The sequence below is a fragment of the Impatiens glandulifera genome, chromosome 7, assembly GCF_907164915.1.
Source record: "Impatiens glandulifera chromosome 7, dImpGla2.1, whole genome shotgun sequence".
NCBI lineage: Eukaryota > Viridiplantae > Streptophyta > Magnoliopsida > Ericales > Balsaminaceae > Impatiens > Impatiens glandulifera.
This window is the reverse complement of record NC_061868.1, coordinates 38,537,336-38,556,410: the sequence shown is the minus strand read 5'-3', so window position 1 is coordinate 38,556,410 and position 19,075 is coordinate 38,537,336. Positions and strand designations below refer to the sequence as shown.

Sequence of the window (19,075 nt, the reverse complement as noted above, 5' to 3'; positions counted from 1 at the left end):
AATGAAACTGTAGGCCCAATAATCCAACCAATGAAACTTTAGGCCCAATAATCCAACCAATGAAACTGTAGGCCCAATAATAATAATATATTTTTCTAAAAGGCTGATCCTTCATTTAGGGCCTTGGCAAAAAAAGATATATAAACTCACCTATTTAAATCATTTTGGTTACAAAAATTAAATTTAGATGTCCAATTACAACCAAGTCTAAAATAATTAAAATCAAGGGTATAAGATTTATTTTACCCGGATTTGCACATTGAATAAATCAAAACTTAGCAAGAATTCATAACTTGAGCTATATCCTAGTGGATTGTGTTTTACTGTATAAGAAAGAAAAATAAATTTTACAAGAAAGAATATAAAATTAAGTGATTTAATTATAACTAATAAATTTATTTAAAATTAATAATCTATATATAAACATAATAAATAAGTAATTTTATGAAATAATAGTATTTCTATTCATAATAATTCACTATTGACAAAAGTTGGATAGTTTCCCAAAGTAACCTTGTTTGGCGTTCACTTTCCCAAACTAACCTAGTTTGTTCATTCATTCCCAAACTAACCTAGTTTACTATTCAAACTCAATTTTATTTATTTATTTATTCTTTTTACATTTAAAATTCATTATATAGAAAACTAAATTATTTATATTTTAATATATAATTTAAATTATTATTTTTATAAATTAAATTATTTATATTTTGATATATATTTTAAATTATTATTTTTATAAATTAAATTATTTATATTTTGATATATAATTTAAATTTAATTATTTTTTATAAATTTGATTATTTATATTTTAATATATATATATATATATATATATTTACATTTTAATTATTATCTATATATATAATAAATATTCCCTTTAACATTATAATAAATAATTGATAAAAACTAATAAATTTAAAATATTTTAACTATAATAATATAATAATTATATATTCATAAAAACGTTTTTAAATTTATCAATTATTTATTAAATATAATAATATTTTTAATTAATATTTTAACTCTAGAAATATGGTAATCTTTTTATTATATTTAATAAATAATTGATAAATTTAAAAACGTGAATATTTAATTATTATATTGTTATGGTTAAAATATTTTAAATTTATTAGTATCCAACAATTATTTATTAAAATTATTTAATATTTATTACATTATATAAATAATAATTGAAATATAAATATATATATATATATATTAAAATACAAATAATCAAATTTATAAAAAATAATTATATTTAAATTATATATCAAAATATGAATAATTTAATTTATAAAAATAATTATTTAAAATATATATCAAAATATAAATAATTTAGTTTATATAAATAATAATTTAAAATATATATCAAAATATAAACTTTATATATAATAAATTTTAAATGTAAAAAAAATTAAAAAAAAATAAATAAAACTGAGTTTGAATAGTAAACTAGGTTAGTTTGGGAATGAATGAACAAACTAGGTTAGTTTGGGAAAGTGAACGCCAAACAAGGTTACTTTGGGAAATCGTTCACAAAAGTTCGTGTAACAATTGATTATTCTTAATTATAATATTAATAATATAGGTGAAAAAAAAATGATTCAAATTACTTTTTTTTCTTTCTTCATTTTTAGAAATTAATATTAAATGCTGTAAACCAAGATTATGATTTGGTTTATTGGCATAAGGGTTACACTATTATCTTCTTATATCCCTACATAAACATTTTGACCCACCATTTGGGATAGGCTTCTTTGGATAATATAGGTGGAATATTTACATTATTATTCTTTAATGATAAACTAGCTATAGTTGGAACAATAATATTATGTATGATTGATTGATTGTAATAGTGTTCAAGTACTATTACCACAAGTTGTTAATCAATATTAAAATAATCCCAATTATGTACCATTCATTATCAACAATAATACACTACACCATCATTATATATATATTCCCTTTTTATGTTCTATCATGAATTCATTTCAAAATAATCATTAAATTTCAATAGAATTCAAAATTATATATTTATATATATAATTGTTAATTAAAACTATTCTCTTATTTAGCCTAGCCTAGTTGAAAAAAATAGTTGAATATCTTCAGCCTAACTTTGAGGCTGTCAACCGATATTGATATGATCATTCACTATTTCTTGAAGCTCGATTTTTTCACCGGATGAACCATATATAACCAAGAGAAACCATTCATCAGAATAGAAGAGTTTGCCCCCACCCAATAGTAAATACATTTATAGTTACACAAACGGTTGAGATAAGGTCAAAATCCGGCTCAAGACAAACTAATGTAGGGAGTTTATTGAAACCATTGAATTCGGAACAAGAGCGGAGCTCTACTAACCGAGCTATATTCTCCAAGCCATGTGAGCATGCATGAAGGAGTCTGATATTTCTTTTATTTTTTCTATTTAAAGATCACCCTAGTCGGGTTCGAGAGAATTTGATTCTAAACAAATAAATTTAAAATTCTTATAAAATATTTAGAATAAATAAATATTTTTAATGATGTTTATTAGTGTTTATCGTTAAATCAGATTAAATCGGGTGAATGACAAAAATATCATCGACACCCCCATTTCTAATTAAATACCGATAATACAATTCAGATAGAAAACACTATTACAATTACAAGTTAATGTTATGTTTTTTTTTTTTAAAGTTATAAAAAGGATCAAAGTGTAACGACAGAGAGACAAACACTGAGCCCTCTTTCCTCTTTAAAGAACATATCTTTTTTTTTTTTACTGCCATCAATTTCCCCTTTTTAGACAAAAGCCTAAATCACCTCCCTTCTTCACTGATACTCTCTTTTTCTCTCTCTTTCTCACAAAGAGAAAGACAGCGAGAGTTATCGCTTAAGTCAGCTTAGGAAGAAGAAGAAGAAGACGAGAGGTGGTGGTGGTGGGTAATCGAAGAATGAGACTTTGGCCTTTCGGATTCGGACCAGCAAAACTTGCATTACTATCACTCAATCCAACTCCCCATCAAGTAGAACTCAGACAAACTCCAGATGGGTAATTGTGGAACAAGAGAAGAATCTGCAGCAGCTGCTGTTGTAACGCATGCTCATCATCAAGGTTCAATTTCCCAGATCTAAATTCCTCACACTTATGCTCTACTAAATTCCTCATTTTTACTTCTTCATCTTTCTTTCAGTTCAACACCATCTTCAAATTCTGTCATCATCACTACAACCCGGAAACGGAACAAAAAACCCACTTGCAGAGAAGAAACACAATCGTTCAATTTCAGATCTAAGTGATCCATCCACACCTCGAATCATTGAAGACTCTAGAAAGAACTCTATACTTTACACCCATGTTATCCCTTTTACCCTTTTCGAACTAGAAACCATTACCAAAAGCTTTCGATCCGATTACATTCTTGGAGAAGGTGGATTCGGTACTGTTTATAAGGGTTACATTGATGAGAATGTGAGAGTTGGTCTCAAATCTCTTCCTGTTGCTGTCAAAGTCCTTAACAAAGAAGGCCTTCAGGGTCACAGAGAATGGCTTGTGAGTTCTTTTCTTTTCTTTTCTAATCTCTTCTCTTGTATTTATCTATCAATATTCACTGGCTTGGATTGGATTGGATTGAATTGAATTGGTTTCAGACGGAAGTAAACTTCCTTGGACAGTTGAGACATCAAAATCTAGTCAAGTTGATTGGGTATTGCTGTGAAGATGATCATAGATTACTTGTCTATGAGTTCATGTTTCGTGGAAGCCTTGAGAATCATTTATTCAGAAGTATGAAGTTATTTTATCTTCATCTTCTTCAATTAATGAAAATCTGCTTCCTGAAACTTGTATCAAAGATTTGTCAATTAATATGTAATAATAAATAATATGCAGAAGCAACTTCTCCATTATCATGGGATATAAGAATGATGATTGCTCTTGGTGCTGCAAAAGGATTAGCCTTTCTTCACAATGCTGAAACGCCTGTTATTTACAGGGATTTTAAGACCTCCAATATATTGTTAGACTCCGTAAGCATTTTTATTCATTACAAACAATTTAATCCATTAAAACCAACTTTAATGCTTTAGTAATTCATGTTTATGCATGCAATTCAGGATTATACTGCCAAGCTTTCTGATTTCGGCCTAGCAAAAGCCGGCCCACAAGGTGATGAGACTCATGTATCCACCAGGGTTATGGGTACTTACGGTTATGCTGCTCCCGAATATGTCATGACTGGTAAGTCGCCTGGTTTAGTAGTGATTGAAATCATTTTTTCGAAAATTCTGGAGAAGAATATGCTCAAGAGTCTTGATCTAAGAGTGTGATGTCTAAGGTTTAATTCATGAGCAGCCTACTCCAGGAAATAAACTATGGTCTAAAAAAAGAGTGATAAGAGTCTTGACCTAAAAGGTTCAATTCCCACCAGGACTTGTCTTGACCTCAAAAAAATATGCTGATATCAACTTTCATTGCAGGACACCTAACCGCTAGGAGCGATGTATATAGCTTTGGAGTTGTTCTTCTAGAGCTATTGACGGGTAAGAAGTCGGTTGACAAGACAAGGCCGAACAAGGAACAAAGTTTGGTGGATTGGGCGAGACCAAAGTTGAACGACAAGAGAAGACTCTTACAAATAATAGATCCTCGGTTGGAGAATCAATATTCAGTTAGGGGGGCTCAGAAAGCTTGTAGCTTGGCGTACTATTGTCTAAGCCAAAACCCGAAAGCTAGGCCTTTAATGAGCGATGTGGTGGAGACCTTAGAGCCTCTACAAGGCGGAAGTGGTGGGGGTGTCCAGGCAAATGAACCTGTGGGGGTGGGTCAGTTTGCAATGGGAGGAGTTCCTCATTATAGAATGATGAATAGGAGATTTGCCGGAAATGTTGTTGTAGCTGGTGGCGGTTGTGGGTCTCCAAACCCTAATTGTTCTCCGGTGGGTGGCACTGCAGCGTGCCATGTTAGGTGAAGCGAAGAAAACAGAGTCCTCTAACCCTAATAAAGAATGTTTGCTATTGTTGTTGTTGCTAGTTTGTTTTCTGTAGAATCCATCTATTTGCTTGCTTGTAAATGAAGATGATCTCTTGTGCCTTTTTGTGAAATTAACATGTAACTGACATTTTTAGACAAAAAATTTGAGTAATTAAAGAAGTAAAAACATAATAATAGACAGTGAAATTTAATAAATAAAACATATGAAATGGATCCGTTTCATCTCATGGACCACTTTTATTTACTTCATTAAACAAGCTTTTGTTGTTGTCACAAATCTTTCAAAGATACACCTCTTCTATCTGTCTATCTTAAATAGAACATTATTAAAATAAAAAAAATAAAAAACTCATACATAGATAACGTCTAGAAACGATTAAAAAAAAAGTTAAATAGTTGTAGGAGCCTGCTATCGATAACTCGTAAACAAACTTCCACTAACTTCAGGTTAGTTGCAAAATCGGATCTCAAATGCACCATCCCTCTACTACCACTTACAGTAAAGATTGTTCCAGATAAAAAATAAAAAAAAAACAGTCGAAATTTGATCAATCACCAGTAACGAAAGTTTTGTCCTCATAGTACCTCTTCTCACTTTCCGACTTCTTCTCTTGTCGCTTCTGAACAACAACATCAACAGTTAACAAACAGTTCATACATAAGAAGGAAAATTATTTGATGATACAAACCTGATACGCCTCATGGTTTGATACAATGCGCTTGATTATCGTGCTAGTTGTGATATCGAGAGGGCTATCCAATGTTTTTAAGATACCCATACTAAATGGAACTGCATAAGGCCCATCACCCCCCTGCCAACATACATATATAACATTGATTAATTGTCTAAGAAAAAACATATGTACAACAAGATTCAATCTCATGTTTCTTACCCTTTCATAATCGTTATCTTCTGCCACAATTCCATGGACAACCAAAGAGATATCGAAAGTTGTTATCTACAAGAAAAAACAAATAATCATGCCACCAAATTACCCAAATGAGCTTTTAAACTGAAATTAATAGTAATAAAAGCTAACCATGTCTTTTGACACCACTGCAGGTGCACCTATTATCACCTCGTCCACATAACGACAAGCCAAAACGCTCAAACTCCTTTCATGAAGTTTCATGATCGGGCGATGCAAGCCTCTTTTAGAACTGCATGAACGAACCCATCAGATAAAAACAAATGAATCCATAACTCAGAGCTCCAAGAAAGAAGGTAACCTGACAGTTTGGTCTGTATGAATACCAACAAGCAAAAAGTCTCCAAATGAACGAGCAATTCTTAATATCTGTGTACAACATTCAGGATGTGGTTTTAGTAAGCGAGGTAAAGTAGTGAAAAAAACAAACAAAGAAAAAACAGTTCGTTATCCACCCAGAACCTGCAGATCCTTTATTCTAGAAAGTGATATGTCGAATAGGCTAGTAAATATTATTATTGTATAGACAGTTAATAGTTAGTTAAATTAGTAGTAGTTATTTTTCGGTTATGAGAAGAAACACAAATATGAAATGATGCAGTCAGTATCACAAACCTCCACATGTCCAGCGTGGAAAAGATCAAAAGCACCATCAATATAAACTATTCGAGCATCTGGTCCAGGCCCCTGCAAGCAATGGACAAAATGGAGCTCTCAAGGATAACCAAATGAAAATGAAAACACCATAGGAATATATACAAATCATATAAAAAAACATTGGGAACGTTTTGAGAAGCCAAATCTCAAAAACAATCAAGTACCACGAGAATGCATGGTTCTCACAGAGAGTATATTATTAAAATAGAGCACTTGCCTACAGCAATTGAGTCATTGGGCTTATTGGCTGCAGAACAATAGTAACACAGTATTGAAAGATGATAATAGTAAAAATAACTAGCCAAATTGAATGTTCTTGTTACTGTAACAGCTTTATTGTATGTTTTCTTCAATTGGGTTTCCATTAAAAGCATGTTACCTTTTATAGGCCTTTTTATATTCAGTTTCTTTTGTCTTTATTACTTTCTTGGCTACATGCTTGTACTATCCTCGCAATCCTTTCCAGGAAAGTATCAAACAACCTCTACTTGTTTCAAACTTCTTATTTTGCCTTACATAAGACTAATTTGAACATTGAAGTTCAAATTACGAGGCAAATAATTGTTTTTCACAATTTTATTTTATCTTTTTCAGTCTTACTTCCAGCAACTTACTGCGTCTTTTTTATAATTACACAAGTACTTAAATGCAGTTCAGTTCGAGAATTTTACACATAGAGGTCCATTAGAACAAATAAAATAGTTGTTCTGTTGACTCTAAGGTACGATAACTCTGTATTGAAAAGACTAAAAAAGATTATGAGAGCGAGGAGGATCATATTTATACAAGAAAAGAGGGGCAAAACAATAGAAAGATAACTCAAAAGATGCTTGTGATACCAAAAGAAGCAAATATGAACAAGTAACAAGTGCAGTTTCTGTACATACCTTTCCATTGGAAAACTGCACAATTCTACGAGAAGTAGGAAGAAAATGAGAAATGCGAGTTGACGTTCCAGTTGCAGTTACACCATCTTCAGATTTTTGTCCATGACCATGACTGAATTGCCTTTGTAATGAAGAATGATTATGGTTGTCGCTTGTAGACCTCTCTCTTACACATAGAAGCATACGGCCTTATTGAAAATAAATTGAATTCAGTAGCTATATTATTTAACTGTCGGCTAATTAAGTAAAGGCAAGCTACCATATCTTGTAACTGAACAATCAATACACAAAGACATGGAATGATATACATAATAAACTCTCTTTTTTTTGTAAGGTTCAGTTTTTTGTTTTTTTGTTTTTTAGAGTGTGTAGAAAATTATCCATACGAGGGAAGATATACCAACAATGTCAGTGCTTGAAACTCCTTCTGTACGCTTGATCTGCTTATATCGACCAGCCTTCTTTGCAAGGGCATAGGCATCAGTTCCATCAGGTAGAATGCATGGGTCATCCCCGTGAATAATATAGTCTATGTTGTATTCATCAAATAACTTTTTCATGAAATCCTCCGTGATAGCATAAGGTGCATCTGTAATAACCTCATCCACCCACTTGACAGCACTGACCATAATCATCCTACAATAAATTAACAAACATGAAGCAACTAGACATTGCAGTGATGGCCACTAGTATAATAAAAATAGTTTCTTTAACAAGATTACAAGAATACTGATTCATAGAAATCAGATAACCAGATGAATCTGTAACAATGATGCAGATGCATTTATGTAACTTGGATAGGAAAGAGGAAACAAGCAAAACATATTCTGAAGTATATATTAGATATGGTAAAAGTTTTTTCTCCTAGATTTACAGAAACCCTTGACAAAACAAGTTAGACAAGTATGAGGAAAATGGGATTCACTCATCCATATTCCACATTGTTTGAGACTGGCCTTAATGGTTCATGATAAGAATGTTGTCTAAGTGAAGGAGGTCATGGTTGTCCAACATAAATGGATAGATCAATGACTTAACAACAATGATCGTGTTCCTCCATAAAATTCCTTTTGTTAATAAACTTCTTTTTCATAGATATGTATTCACCCACCTCCAAAGTATGCAGCGTGAAATCAGTTTGTTTGTTTAATCTCGGCTTCCTATTATACAGGATCAAACAACCATTATAAATCTGGACACTGGAAATTAGCATCATCTATATCCATGATTCATATGCTACTGCAGTATTCTCATCAACAATAACCAGTTAGGATCTTGGTTCAGATAGATAGATGATTTAAGCTGCATTCCAACTAACAATCCATCAGGCATCAACTCTAACTCCAAATGAGGATACTGGTTCATAACCAGCCTGATTGGACTTTGCTTACAAAAGGGGATCATGGACAAAAGCCTCCAACCCTTTGACAAGAAGTTCTGGCAGGAGCTTTTCTTAAGGGGAAAACGAAATACACGGTCCATGCAGTAAGTAACTCAAAGTTGCTCGGATCTGATGCTTTAAGGCTCTAAGGAGGTCTAGGGTTGGTATGCCTCCTCCAAAATAACAATTTAGTAGTTTCATCAAATATTAAATGCAGAACGGATCAGGAAAAACATATATTACAGGTGCATTCCGCCGACAAGTAATTGATTAAGAAAAACAAATGCTGGGCGGAATATTCTATGCATTTTCCAAGATCGTAGTTTTTTGTTTGAAAGACGAATACTAATCTGAGCGAAAGAGAGAGAGAGAGGCGAAGAACATGCAAGGGTGGGAAATGATTGAAAGGGAAAGAAGAGTTTGAGAGTGGGCGAGATCTATATTATACCTTTCATCGAGAGGCGTAACGGGAGGACCTTTATTTGCAATAATTTCTGCATCGCTAACAATCCCAACAACCAATTGATCTCCAAGAGCTCGAGCTTGACGAAGAGCATTACAATGGCCGTAATGCATCATATCAAAACAACCATCCATGTAGACTCGTATCGGTCCGTTCTTCTTCCTCCTCCTCCATACTTGTAAAGGACAAGTAAAATAGAACCCTAATGCGGAAACGCCGATAACAACGCCACCGATCAACCACCTCGCCATCAAATTGGAATAGTGAGAATTTCCTCCTGAAGTGACGAGTGGTGCCATGGATTCGATTGCAGAAAGCTCACGTGAAGCATAAATTAGCTGGCTTTCGCTTCAAAAAAGATGATTCTCTCCTCTCTTTCTCTCTCTTTCTCTTCTTTGAATTGGAAGTGAAATTGCCTTCCCTTCCTTCATATATGGCTTTTGGCTGCAATTAAAGATTTGATTTTTAACCGCGGTTATGGTGGAGAGTAGTATCCATCACACCATTCTCATGACTACCACTTTTTATTGCTTACATTTGTAAAATCATTTTCTCCTTTCAATCATATTATTTATTCATATTATTTAAAGTCATTTTTTACTTTTTAATAAATAATTTTATATAGATCTGATCATAAAAAGTTTATAGGGATAAGTTATACAAAAAGTTTTTTATTATTTTATATAAATATATATATATATATATATATTAAAAAATTAACTATGGTTAAAAAGTATTTTTTATTCTTACTTTATATTTTTCTTTAATAAATAAATTTTAATTTTAATTCTACTTTATATTTTTTTTAATAAATTAAGTTATACTAAAGGTCTTTCCCTATTATATATCTATTAATTATAAATATTAAAAAGTCATTTTTAAGTTAAAAGTGTAAAATAATAAAATTTTAAAATTGACTAAAAATTTAAAGTAGAGACAGTCATTCGGACACATAGGACTATAGAAGTAAGCGCGAGAGTCCTTAAAACGAGTGTAACCAAATCCCGAACCGAAACAGAATCTCTAAAAAGCGTTTAATTACGCAAAATATTTTTCAAAATTTAGAAAAATTAGGTGACAACTCTATAATCCAAAAGTCAATTCCTGACTCATTTAAAATATTTTCTAAAAAAAAACCGGGAATTAAAAAGACTTTAAATTTTTAAATAAATAAATAAAAATAGAGAGCCGAGAGATTTCTATGTGTTGCAACTTATTTGGTGACTATGTTGGGACATGTGAGGCATAGTTTTGAAATTTGGTCCGTCGGTCGAACCGGCAAACCCGGTGAACCGGTCGTCTGATGAAAAAAATCATAAATGCAATCAACGTAGTTAAACCCGGCCAGCACGCCAGTTGAACCGAAAATCCAGCAGTCCAAGTTAACCCAGCGAGTTTATCCTAATTTTTTATAATAAAAAAAACACTTATTTTCTTTATCACTTATCACTCTCTTAGTTCCCTCTCCACGTTTTTTAGTTCCTATTGGGTTTACCTATTTCTACCTCCATGTTGGTAGATTACCAATTTTTAGTACTAGGCACTAAGATGTGAATAACAAATAATTAGTAGTTGATATTTATTTTAATTGTGTTAATCAATGACTTGAGAGTTTGTGTTTATTTTAATTGGGTTGTCCCTAATAGAGACAATGAACAAATTATTTTTGAGAAATAATATTTTAAATTTTGATCTCTATTTTGACTATTATTGTATAAACAATTTGATGGTTTTTTGCTATTTTAGTATTATCTTATTATTATGTGAAACTCGCTAGTTGAACCAGTTGACGCACCGGTTGAATCAGTAACCTAATGACTCAGTCCCTTCATCGGGTTGATGACTAGGCCGGGTTTCAAAATTATGATTTGAAGCTTAGCTTGAAACAAATTTTTGGTCATTCAAAAATCTTTTTAAAATGTTTATAAAATTCTACATTCTTCACTGGTTTATCAGTCAACACACTATTCTCTTATAATTGGATAAAGTTTACGAGTTTATGAAGTTGGAAGAATTAACATTAATATTTCACAGTTTCGTTTTTAACCTTAAATTGTTTAAGTCTTTTTCATCTTAAGTTTTAGAATGAATGTTATAATATATAATAATATATAAGTATAAATTATAATAATAATATTATTATATTATATTAAAAAATTTATAAGTTTAATTTAATGTATAAATAATATATATATATAACTTTAAATAATAAAATTTAATACTTTTTTTCTCTTTATTCTAACACTTGAAATGATATGATAGGGAGATGGATTGATGTACTAATCTCTTCTGATGACCAAACATTAGCCTAGTTACACCAAAATAATTTATTAGAGGAAATGTAATTGGTGGTTAAATAATGATTTCATTTTTATATGAATACATTTTTATGTTGATACTAGAGACGGACTCAGGATTTGGAAGTGGGGTGAACTTAAATCAATAATGATAAAATTTTGGATAAAACGAGTAAATAAATGTAAGTTTAACTATTTTTAATGAATTATATGATACTAAAAAAAGATAAAGTAATATTTTTACTTTTAAGGAGTGAGATTCAGCGAACTCGAGACCCTATATAAATATGTCTCTGAATGCTACGATATTATATCTGGGCCTCCATCCAGATAGACTGGATCGCCATAACTAATAGATAGGCTATCATTATCATTAGGAAAGATTAGTAACCATAATACTTTTATTCAGTAGCGCCCTAACTATTGGTATGCTCTTGAAAAAAAAAATTATTATTATCTTCTAATTGAGTATAGTTATATTTTATGTTTTATTACATATTTTAAACAAACTTAACATATTTTAGTTGATTAAATGTCCATTATCCTATTGTCACTCTACTCTTATTCTAACCATGCTTTTGTAAGAAAGGGGAATTGGACATTTTTATTCTTAACAAAAGCTGATATTCATGGTAATGTTCGGTGAATACAATTATTTGTATATATATATATGGAATAAATTATACTCAAAGGACCAAAGTAGTAAGGTTGCATTATTAGTAATTCTTATTATTATAAGTTATTTAAATAATTTTGTTTGGATTGAAATTATAAAATGTTGATTATCTTCTGTGAAAATAGTTAAATAAATGAATATATATATATATATATAATGAAGAAATAAAATAAAAATTATTTTGGTATTTTTAATTAACAATTTGATTAACAAGAATGATTGATGAAATTATATGTACAAAATAACAAGTAATTTAAAAGTATTTAAATAATTTGAATAAGAATTTTATTTAAACATATAAGAGGTTTCCCTTTTGAAAATGAAAAACATTTTATTTAGACATATAGAGTTCCTCCGGTTCATTTTTTTACATCTTTATTTAATTGGAACAAAAATAAATTTTAGTTTTGTTAAATTTATTAGAAACATTTGCATGTATGGTTGATTGATTATAATTATTTCCCTAATTTATGTTTGATCAATTTCCAAAAAACAATACCTTAAATAAGAAGAAAAAAGAGAAGGAAGTGGGCACACTATCACATTAAAAGTTATATCTGTTTTTGACCCTTAAACTTGATTTCCATTTATATTTAAAAGGAATTAAAAAAAACCCATAAATTATAATTCTTTAATTTTACAAGAATTGAACGAAAATGAGCTTTGTTTTTGTTTTTGTTTTTGTGTCTTTTGTCTTTTTCCTTATTTCGCAATTTCTTCCTATGAAAATACCAATAATTGATTTTCAATCTTCTTAAAGTTTGTATACACTTGCTTTGTTGGACGCTTCTATAATAATAATAATAATAATAATTATTGATTATTAAATGCAGTCTGGCCCAAATGATAGCTTCCTCTCTAAGAATAATAATAACATGTTTCTTTTTAAATTGTTAAATTTGGTTTGGTTAAATTTTATTTATTCTCTTGTTTAGTTAAATAATTATATCATTAATAAATTTATTATAATTTATAAATATTTGTAAGTTTATTTTTATAATAATATAACTTTTAATATATTAAATTATATATATCCTATATAAAAAGAAATTTTCATCCTTACATTTTTTTTTAGAATAAATTATAAACATGGTATTGCGTGATTTATTGAAACAAATAAAAAAGGGAATATAGTAAAAAATTATTTTTGGTAAGATAGAGTGGAAACGATAAGTACACTTGCGATCTCATCGCACTTGACATCCATACTCCCTATCCCTTGTACTTTTTCTTATAATTGTTAAATTTTGTATAAATTATCATTTAAAATAAGGGTATCTTATATATAAATGTCATTAGGTAACAACAAAATATAAACATATCTAAAAACATTCTAGATGCATATCATATACATGTCATAATTCATGATGTTCCAAACAAAAGAACCATAACATTATCTTAACCACAAAAAATTAATAAAAGAGGTTGGGCCTTTAAAAAGTGTAGAATTAAAAAGAATGAGCAATTGTGTAACATCAAGAGCTCTTTTGATCTTATAATATTGAAGTAACATGAGATTCATTAGGTGATGTTTGAGTCATTGAGTAGATGTTGAAAAATTTAAATTGAGACGGTTAATATGACATACATGTGTATTTGGATAATCATTCCGATTATTTTCAGATAGATTATCTCGTTGAAAAAAATCGTCTAGCTTCAATGATCATAATCGTCTGATTCGTATCATTAATAAGACTATTATTATTATTATTATTATTATTATTATTATGTTTTTTTAGATTCGTTTCGAAAAGTCTGAAATCGATCTGAAAGTTGATTGTTTTTCTTGACAATCTACCAGCACGCACGATAATTTGTTGGGAACTTATTTTGTATTTTTCTATTGTTTTCATATTTTTGTGATTTGTTTTTATTTTTCAATTCATGTTTTTTTAGTTGTGCTTAGATAATTTTTATCATGTTATAACATAAATTTATCATTTTCATTTTTTTTTTGTTTTTATGAGTTTTGGGTTTCTTTTAAATCTTTATCAATTTTTTATAGATTTTTTTTCTTCTATTATATCACTCTAGAATATGTCATGATAACAAGATGCATAAGATTTAAATGAAAATAAAAATTCTAATTGGGATAATTATGAACCGTTATTAATTGTAATCTTTTAGTTTCTAATCTTTGTTATATGGTTGTGTGAAGGTTATTAATCAGATACTTTAGGATCGGTTAATTTTCATGTTTTAATCATAGCTAAGGTCTGTCTAACTATGGTTATTGACTCTTCAATTTTTTAGATTTTTAATAAAATAGAATTATCAATTTTTCTAAAATTTTTTTATCAAATCATTCATTAATTAAAATATTATTTTTTATTAAATTTTAAATCAAAAATATATCTTAATAATTAAAATATTTAAAAACGTAACAAATTAATTAAAAACCAAAATGATACCTTAAAAAAATTAAAATGAATAAATTTTAATAATTTAAACTTCATATAAACCCATCAAATTGAGACAAAGTATTTTAGATCAATTGAATGGATGTTTCTTCTTCTCCTTTTCTATTTATGCATGATGAGTGTGATATTTTCTTCTATCTGAAGTCTGTTTTTTATTTTTAGATAATTTATGTCAAATCATGTCTTAAATATATTTGTTTTTGGATGTGTTTTAGCTATTTTATTTTCTTTTTAAAATTTTTTTTTTTTTTTGTCAAACAAGCTCTTAGATTTTGAGGAAAAAAAATCTTGTGGACATAGACAAACTAATTGACATTGATTGTGAGTAGGCATAGCAACTTTTTGGGTTTCTTAAATGATTTGAATTAAACAATGGGTACTTAAATGATTTGAATTATCGGGTCGGACGGATGGGTATCTGACCAGATAGAACTTGACCTTATTTTTTTATTTAACATTTTTTAGCCAAATAATATATTTTTACTTTCTTAACATATTTTTTTACTCATTAAACATAATTTCAATCAGTTTAATTCAATTCTAACTTTTTAACTTAATTTTAAAATTTAATGATACATAAAAAATTAAATTTAATCTGTATATTACGTTTTAAAATAATTATAAGATATTATTTTAATTAAAATAAATCAAAGTATTGAATAAAGTAAATCAAATAACCCTAAATTATATCATATACAAATAATAATAATAATAATAATAATAATAATAATATACATAATATTAAAAAAATAAAATCTCTCCCTTCTTTCTCATCTCTCCTCTCTCTAACCCATTTTTTTTTTCTTTTCTATCTGATGTCAAATTTTATAACTACTTACATTCACATTTTTACCTCATTATTTAACAACAATTCAGATCCAATCTTTCTCTTCTTCAGACTATGATTGAAATAAAAAGAGACATGTTTTAGTTTTAAAAAAAAGACAGATCGGATAGAGATTTTTGTATCTAAAACCGAATGATTCTGATTTGAAATTACTCAAAACCGAAACCAAACTAATTACTCGAACCGATCAATTGAGTTCCTCCGGGCACCTGACCTGTTGGGGGTCACACTGCCCTGCATAATTATGAGTCTGTCTAACCCGAATAACATAATTTCTCATTTCATTTTGTCATTTTTAAATTTTTTTCTCGATGTTCAAACACTTTTAAAATGTCTGCCACAAATGAGTGTACTTTGCATAATAATTTTGTCTCTACGGATGTGATCCGGTCTGAAGCACCCATCTCCATTCAATAATTTAGATTTACTTTGGCATTGCACTATGTACATTTATACGATCATCAAGGCAAATGTCGAAAGGACACAACCTCAACGAAAAGAAAGAGTGGTGCCTCCCCTTTCCTACAATTATCAATAGGGGTCAAATACGCATAAAGGTTGTTTGCCTAGCAAATCACGTGTCTATTAGGGATGTAAATGAGTATTCGAAAATTCAAACAGGTATTTCGATCGAGGTCCGATACAGATTACGGAACGGGTCAAAGATGAAAATGAAACATAAATTTTGTCAGGGTCAAAAATGGGTAATGGTTGATAACCGTCCCGAAAAGTAAATAAATTTTTCTCTCTTCAAATTTCTACTTGTCATAAATTCTATTGTTGTACTCCATAATTTAATTTAAATGTACCGTACTATTGTACACTTAAAAAAGTTCACTTATACGTATTTAATGGTAAAACTAGCTCAATTAGATGTATAAGCTAAATTTAGACGTAATCTATTTTAATAAAGTTAATTTTTTTAAAAAATTTAATATTTATTTTTTTATTTGAGTATTTAATTTTAATTTTTTTCTACTATTTTTTTTTCTTTTTATATCAACATAATATTATAATGTATAAAATATTTACTATAATATCTAATTCTATTAAAAATTATAAATTCTAAAATTAAAGATTATTTAATCCTAACTCTTGTGTTGGTAAGAATTGCGATATTAGTTGATATTGTGAGATAATTGAGATTAGACAACACAAAAGTGTTATTTGATAGTATACGAGAATTTAGATTAGGCAACTTGTTTGTATTTGAGATCTTTTAGATGTATTTGAGAAATTATTTTTAGAGGTTTGTGAAGGGTTTGTTTTATTTTAATAGGCTTTCTACTTTTGTGAAAACTAACAAATTTTATTTATTTTTATTAATTTTGTTCTACTGTAATATTTTGAGAAGTGTTTGTTTAATTGTAATATGTCTTCTAATTTTGTGAAAAAGATTTAACAATTTGTTTGCGATTTTTTTTTTATTAATATAAACAAAAATGAAATTAATAGTTTCTATGTTTAATCTTTGATTTATTTATAATTTTTAATATAATTAAATATTATATTAAATATTGAATTATTTTATACATTAATATTATGTTGATATAAAAAAGAAGTAAAATAGTAAGAAAAAAGATAAAAATAAAATACTCAAATAAAAAAAATAGTAAAAGAAAATAAATGAATTAATTAATTAATAAAAAAAGAATAAACATAAAAAGAAATAATAAAAAAATTAAATAGATTAATTAATTAATTAATTAAAAAGAAAGACAGAGAAAAAATAAATATTAATTTTTTTTAAACTAAGTTATTAGAAGAGGTGAGCCAATTTTTAATAGAACATACTTCTAACTAATATTATTAGTTTATATATATATATATATATATATATATATATATATATATATATATATATATATATATAATTTTTAAAATGTTCGGATTGTCGGGTCGAATGTTGTGATTAATTTGGATAGAGGAATGATAAACTCAACGAAATATTAGCGAAAGAAAGACCACGAATCCTACATGGCCTTGCCACGTGGGTAGGAGAGAAAAACAGAAAAAATAAAATAAATTGAAATGTTTTATTTCCCCCCAAAACCAAAACCCTCTTTCTCTCTCTTTCTCTTTCGTTTCATTTCCCCTAAACCCACCGACGATTCTTTTCTTTCATTTTTATCGACTTAACTTTCGATCGATCGAAATGGTAAGTCTTCTTCCGTTTATCTATTGTTCGTTATCTTCCGTTTCATACTTCTTCTTGTCTTCAAGCTGGTACATGTGCAGGTGCAAGTTCATCATCTGGCAAAACAACACCAACTCCAAGGTAAAAACACCATTATTCATCTTTTTATAATTGAATCTATTTAGCATTGATGGTTTAGTGCATGAGATTAGGGTTAAGATGATTGATTTATGGTTTAGAATTTAGCGATTAGGGTTTAACTGCATTTTGGGTTTAGTTGTAGAAACAATTTCAATTAGGGTTGTAAAAAATAGCCATTTCCTTAAACCAACATTTCTGGTCCCGAAACAGCCATTTCTGGTCCTGAAACAGGCATTTCTGGTCGCGAAACAGGCATTTCTGGTTCCGAAACAGGCATTTCTGGTCCCGAAACAGGCATTTCTAGTCCCGAAACAGGCATTTCTAGTCCCGAAACAAGCATTTTTGGTCCCGAAACAAACATTTATGGTCCCGAAACAACCATTTCTGGTCCTGAAACAGCCATTTCTGGTCCCGAAACAGCCATTTCTGGTCCCGAAACAGCCATTTCTAATCCCGAAACAGTCATTTTTGGTCCCGAAACAGCAAAAAATGGTTATTTCGAGTCCAAAAATAGTTATTTCGGACCCCAAAATGGTTATTTCAGACTCCGAAATGGTTTATATACGATCTTTTATTGTTATTTTATTTTTTTAAACCAATAATTTTATTGTAATGTTAATTTTATTTGTAGGTTATGTATGAAAATTCAGATGTTCTTATGGATCAAGTTAATGAAGAAATGAGATTATTTGAGATTTCTCAAAATGTATAATTGATTTTATTTTAAATGTGATATAAAGGAAAATTGTAACATTGTAAATCACATTTTTTTCTTTACTCTTCATTAATGGACTTCTTATGATCTCTATAACCAGTAATGACATTTTTGTCCATATGATTCATTATTAATTCATGTGTATTATAAATTTTGTATAAAAAAAAGCAATGAATAGACAATCAAGTTTACTGAAATTCTTTGAGCAAAAATTATATATATATATATATATATATATATATATATATATATATATATATATATATATATATATATATGCTTGTTGTCTTTACAATAAATCAACAACACAACTCAAATGTAATCTATTTTTCAGACCTCTCCAATAGATCATTGTTATTCTTTACTGTCTACGCCGGAGAAATGACAGTTAACTGCAAAGAAATGAAACAACCATAAAAGTTCTTATAGAAACCATTTCGGGGCCCGAAATCACCCCACAAAATTTGGGACTAGAAATCACCCCGAAATGTTGGTTTCAGGATTAAAAATAGTAGTTTTGGGACCAGAAATGCTGGTTTTG

At 28.9% G+C, this 19,075-nt stretch overlaps 2 protein-coding genes across 2 annotated transcripts; one reads left to right on the top strand and one right to left on the bottom strand.

The window, feature by feature from the left end:
• Positions 1 to 2,831: 2,831 nt before the first annotated feature.
• LOC124944503 (probable serine/threonine-protein kinase PBL8) lies at positions 2,832 to 5,094 on the top strand. The gene is made up of 6 exons (XM_047484772.1): positions 2,832 to 3,106; positions 3,186 to 3,544; positions 3,643 to 3,778; positions 3,884 to 4,020; positions 4,108 to 4,231; positions 4,471 to 5,094. Exons 1-6 carry the CDS (start codon positions 3,040 to 3,042, stop codon positions 4,959 to 4,961), a joined length of 1,314 nt encoding a protein of 437 aa, XP_047340728.1. The 5' UTR covers positions 2,832 to 3,039; the 3' UTR covers positions 4,962 to 5,094.
• An 85-nt stretch (positions 5,095 to 5,179) lies between these two features.
• LOC124944504 (ethanolamine-phosphate cytidylyltransferase-like) lies at positions 5,180 to 9,705 on the bottom strand. The gene is made up of 9 exons (XM_047484774.1): positions 9,287 to 9,705; positions 7,858 to 8,093; positions 7,458 to 7,645; positions 6,529 to 6,600; positions 6,215 to 6,282; positions 6,025 to 6,145; positions 5,878 to 5,943; positions 5,674 to 5,796; positions 5,180 to 5,604 (listed from the first exon to the last, which is right to left on the bottom strand). The coding sequence occupies exons 1-9, from the start codon at positions 9,598 to 9,600 to the stop codon at positions 5,533 to 5,535; spliced, it is 1,260 nt and encodes a 419-aa protein (XP_047340730.1). The 5' UTR covers positions 9,601 to 9,705; the 3' UTR covers positions 5,180 to 5,532.
• Between the last annotated feature and the right edge of the window lie 9,370 nt (positions 9,706 to 19,075).

What these genes read in the sequence shown, in the direction of transcription:
- LOC124944503 (XM_047484772.1), top strand. Translation starts at nt 3,040, where the DNA reads ATGGGTAATTGTGGAACAAGAGAAGAATCTGCAGCAGCTGCTGTTGTA. An exon ending in AGGGTCACAGAGAATGGCTT is followed by an intron (nt 3,545 to 3,642) that starts GTGAGTTCTTTT and finishes AATTGGTTTCAG; the next exon opens with ACGGAAGTAAACTTCCTTGG. An exon ending in TCCCGAATATGTCATGACTG is followed by an intron (nt 4,232 to 4,470) that starts GTAAGTCGCCTG and finishes CTTTCATTGCAG; the next exon opens with GACACCTAACCGCTAGGAGC.
- LOC124944504 (XM_047484774.1), bottom strand. Translation starts at nt 9,600, where the DNA reads ATGGCACCACTCGTCACTTCAGGAGGAAATTCTCACTATTCCAATTTG. An exon ending in TTCAAGCACTGACATTGTTG is followed by an intron (nt 7,646 to 7,857) that starts GTATATCTTCCC and finishes ATTTTCAATAAG; the next exon opens with GCCGTATGCTTCTATGTGTA. An exon ending in CAAACCATGAGGCGTATCAG is followed by an intron (nt 5,605 to 5,673) that starts GTTTGTATCATC and finishes GTTGTTGTTCAG; the next exon opens with AAGCGACAAGAGAAGAAGTC.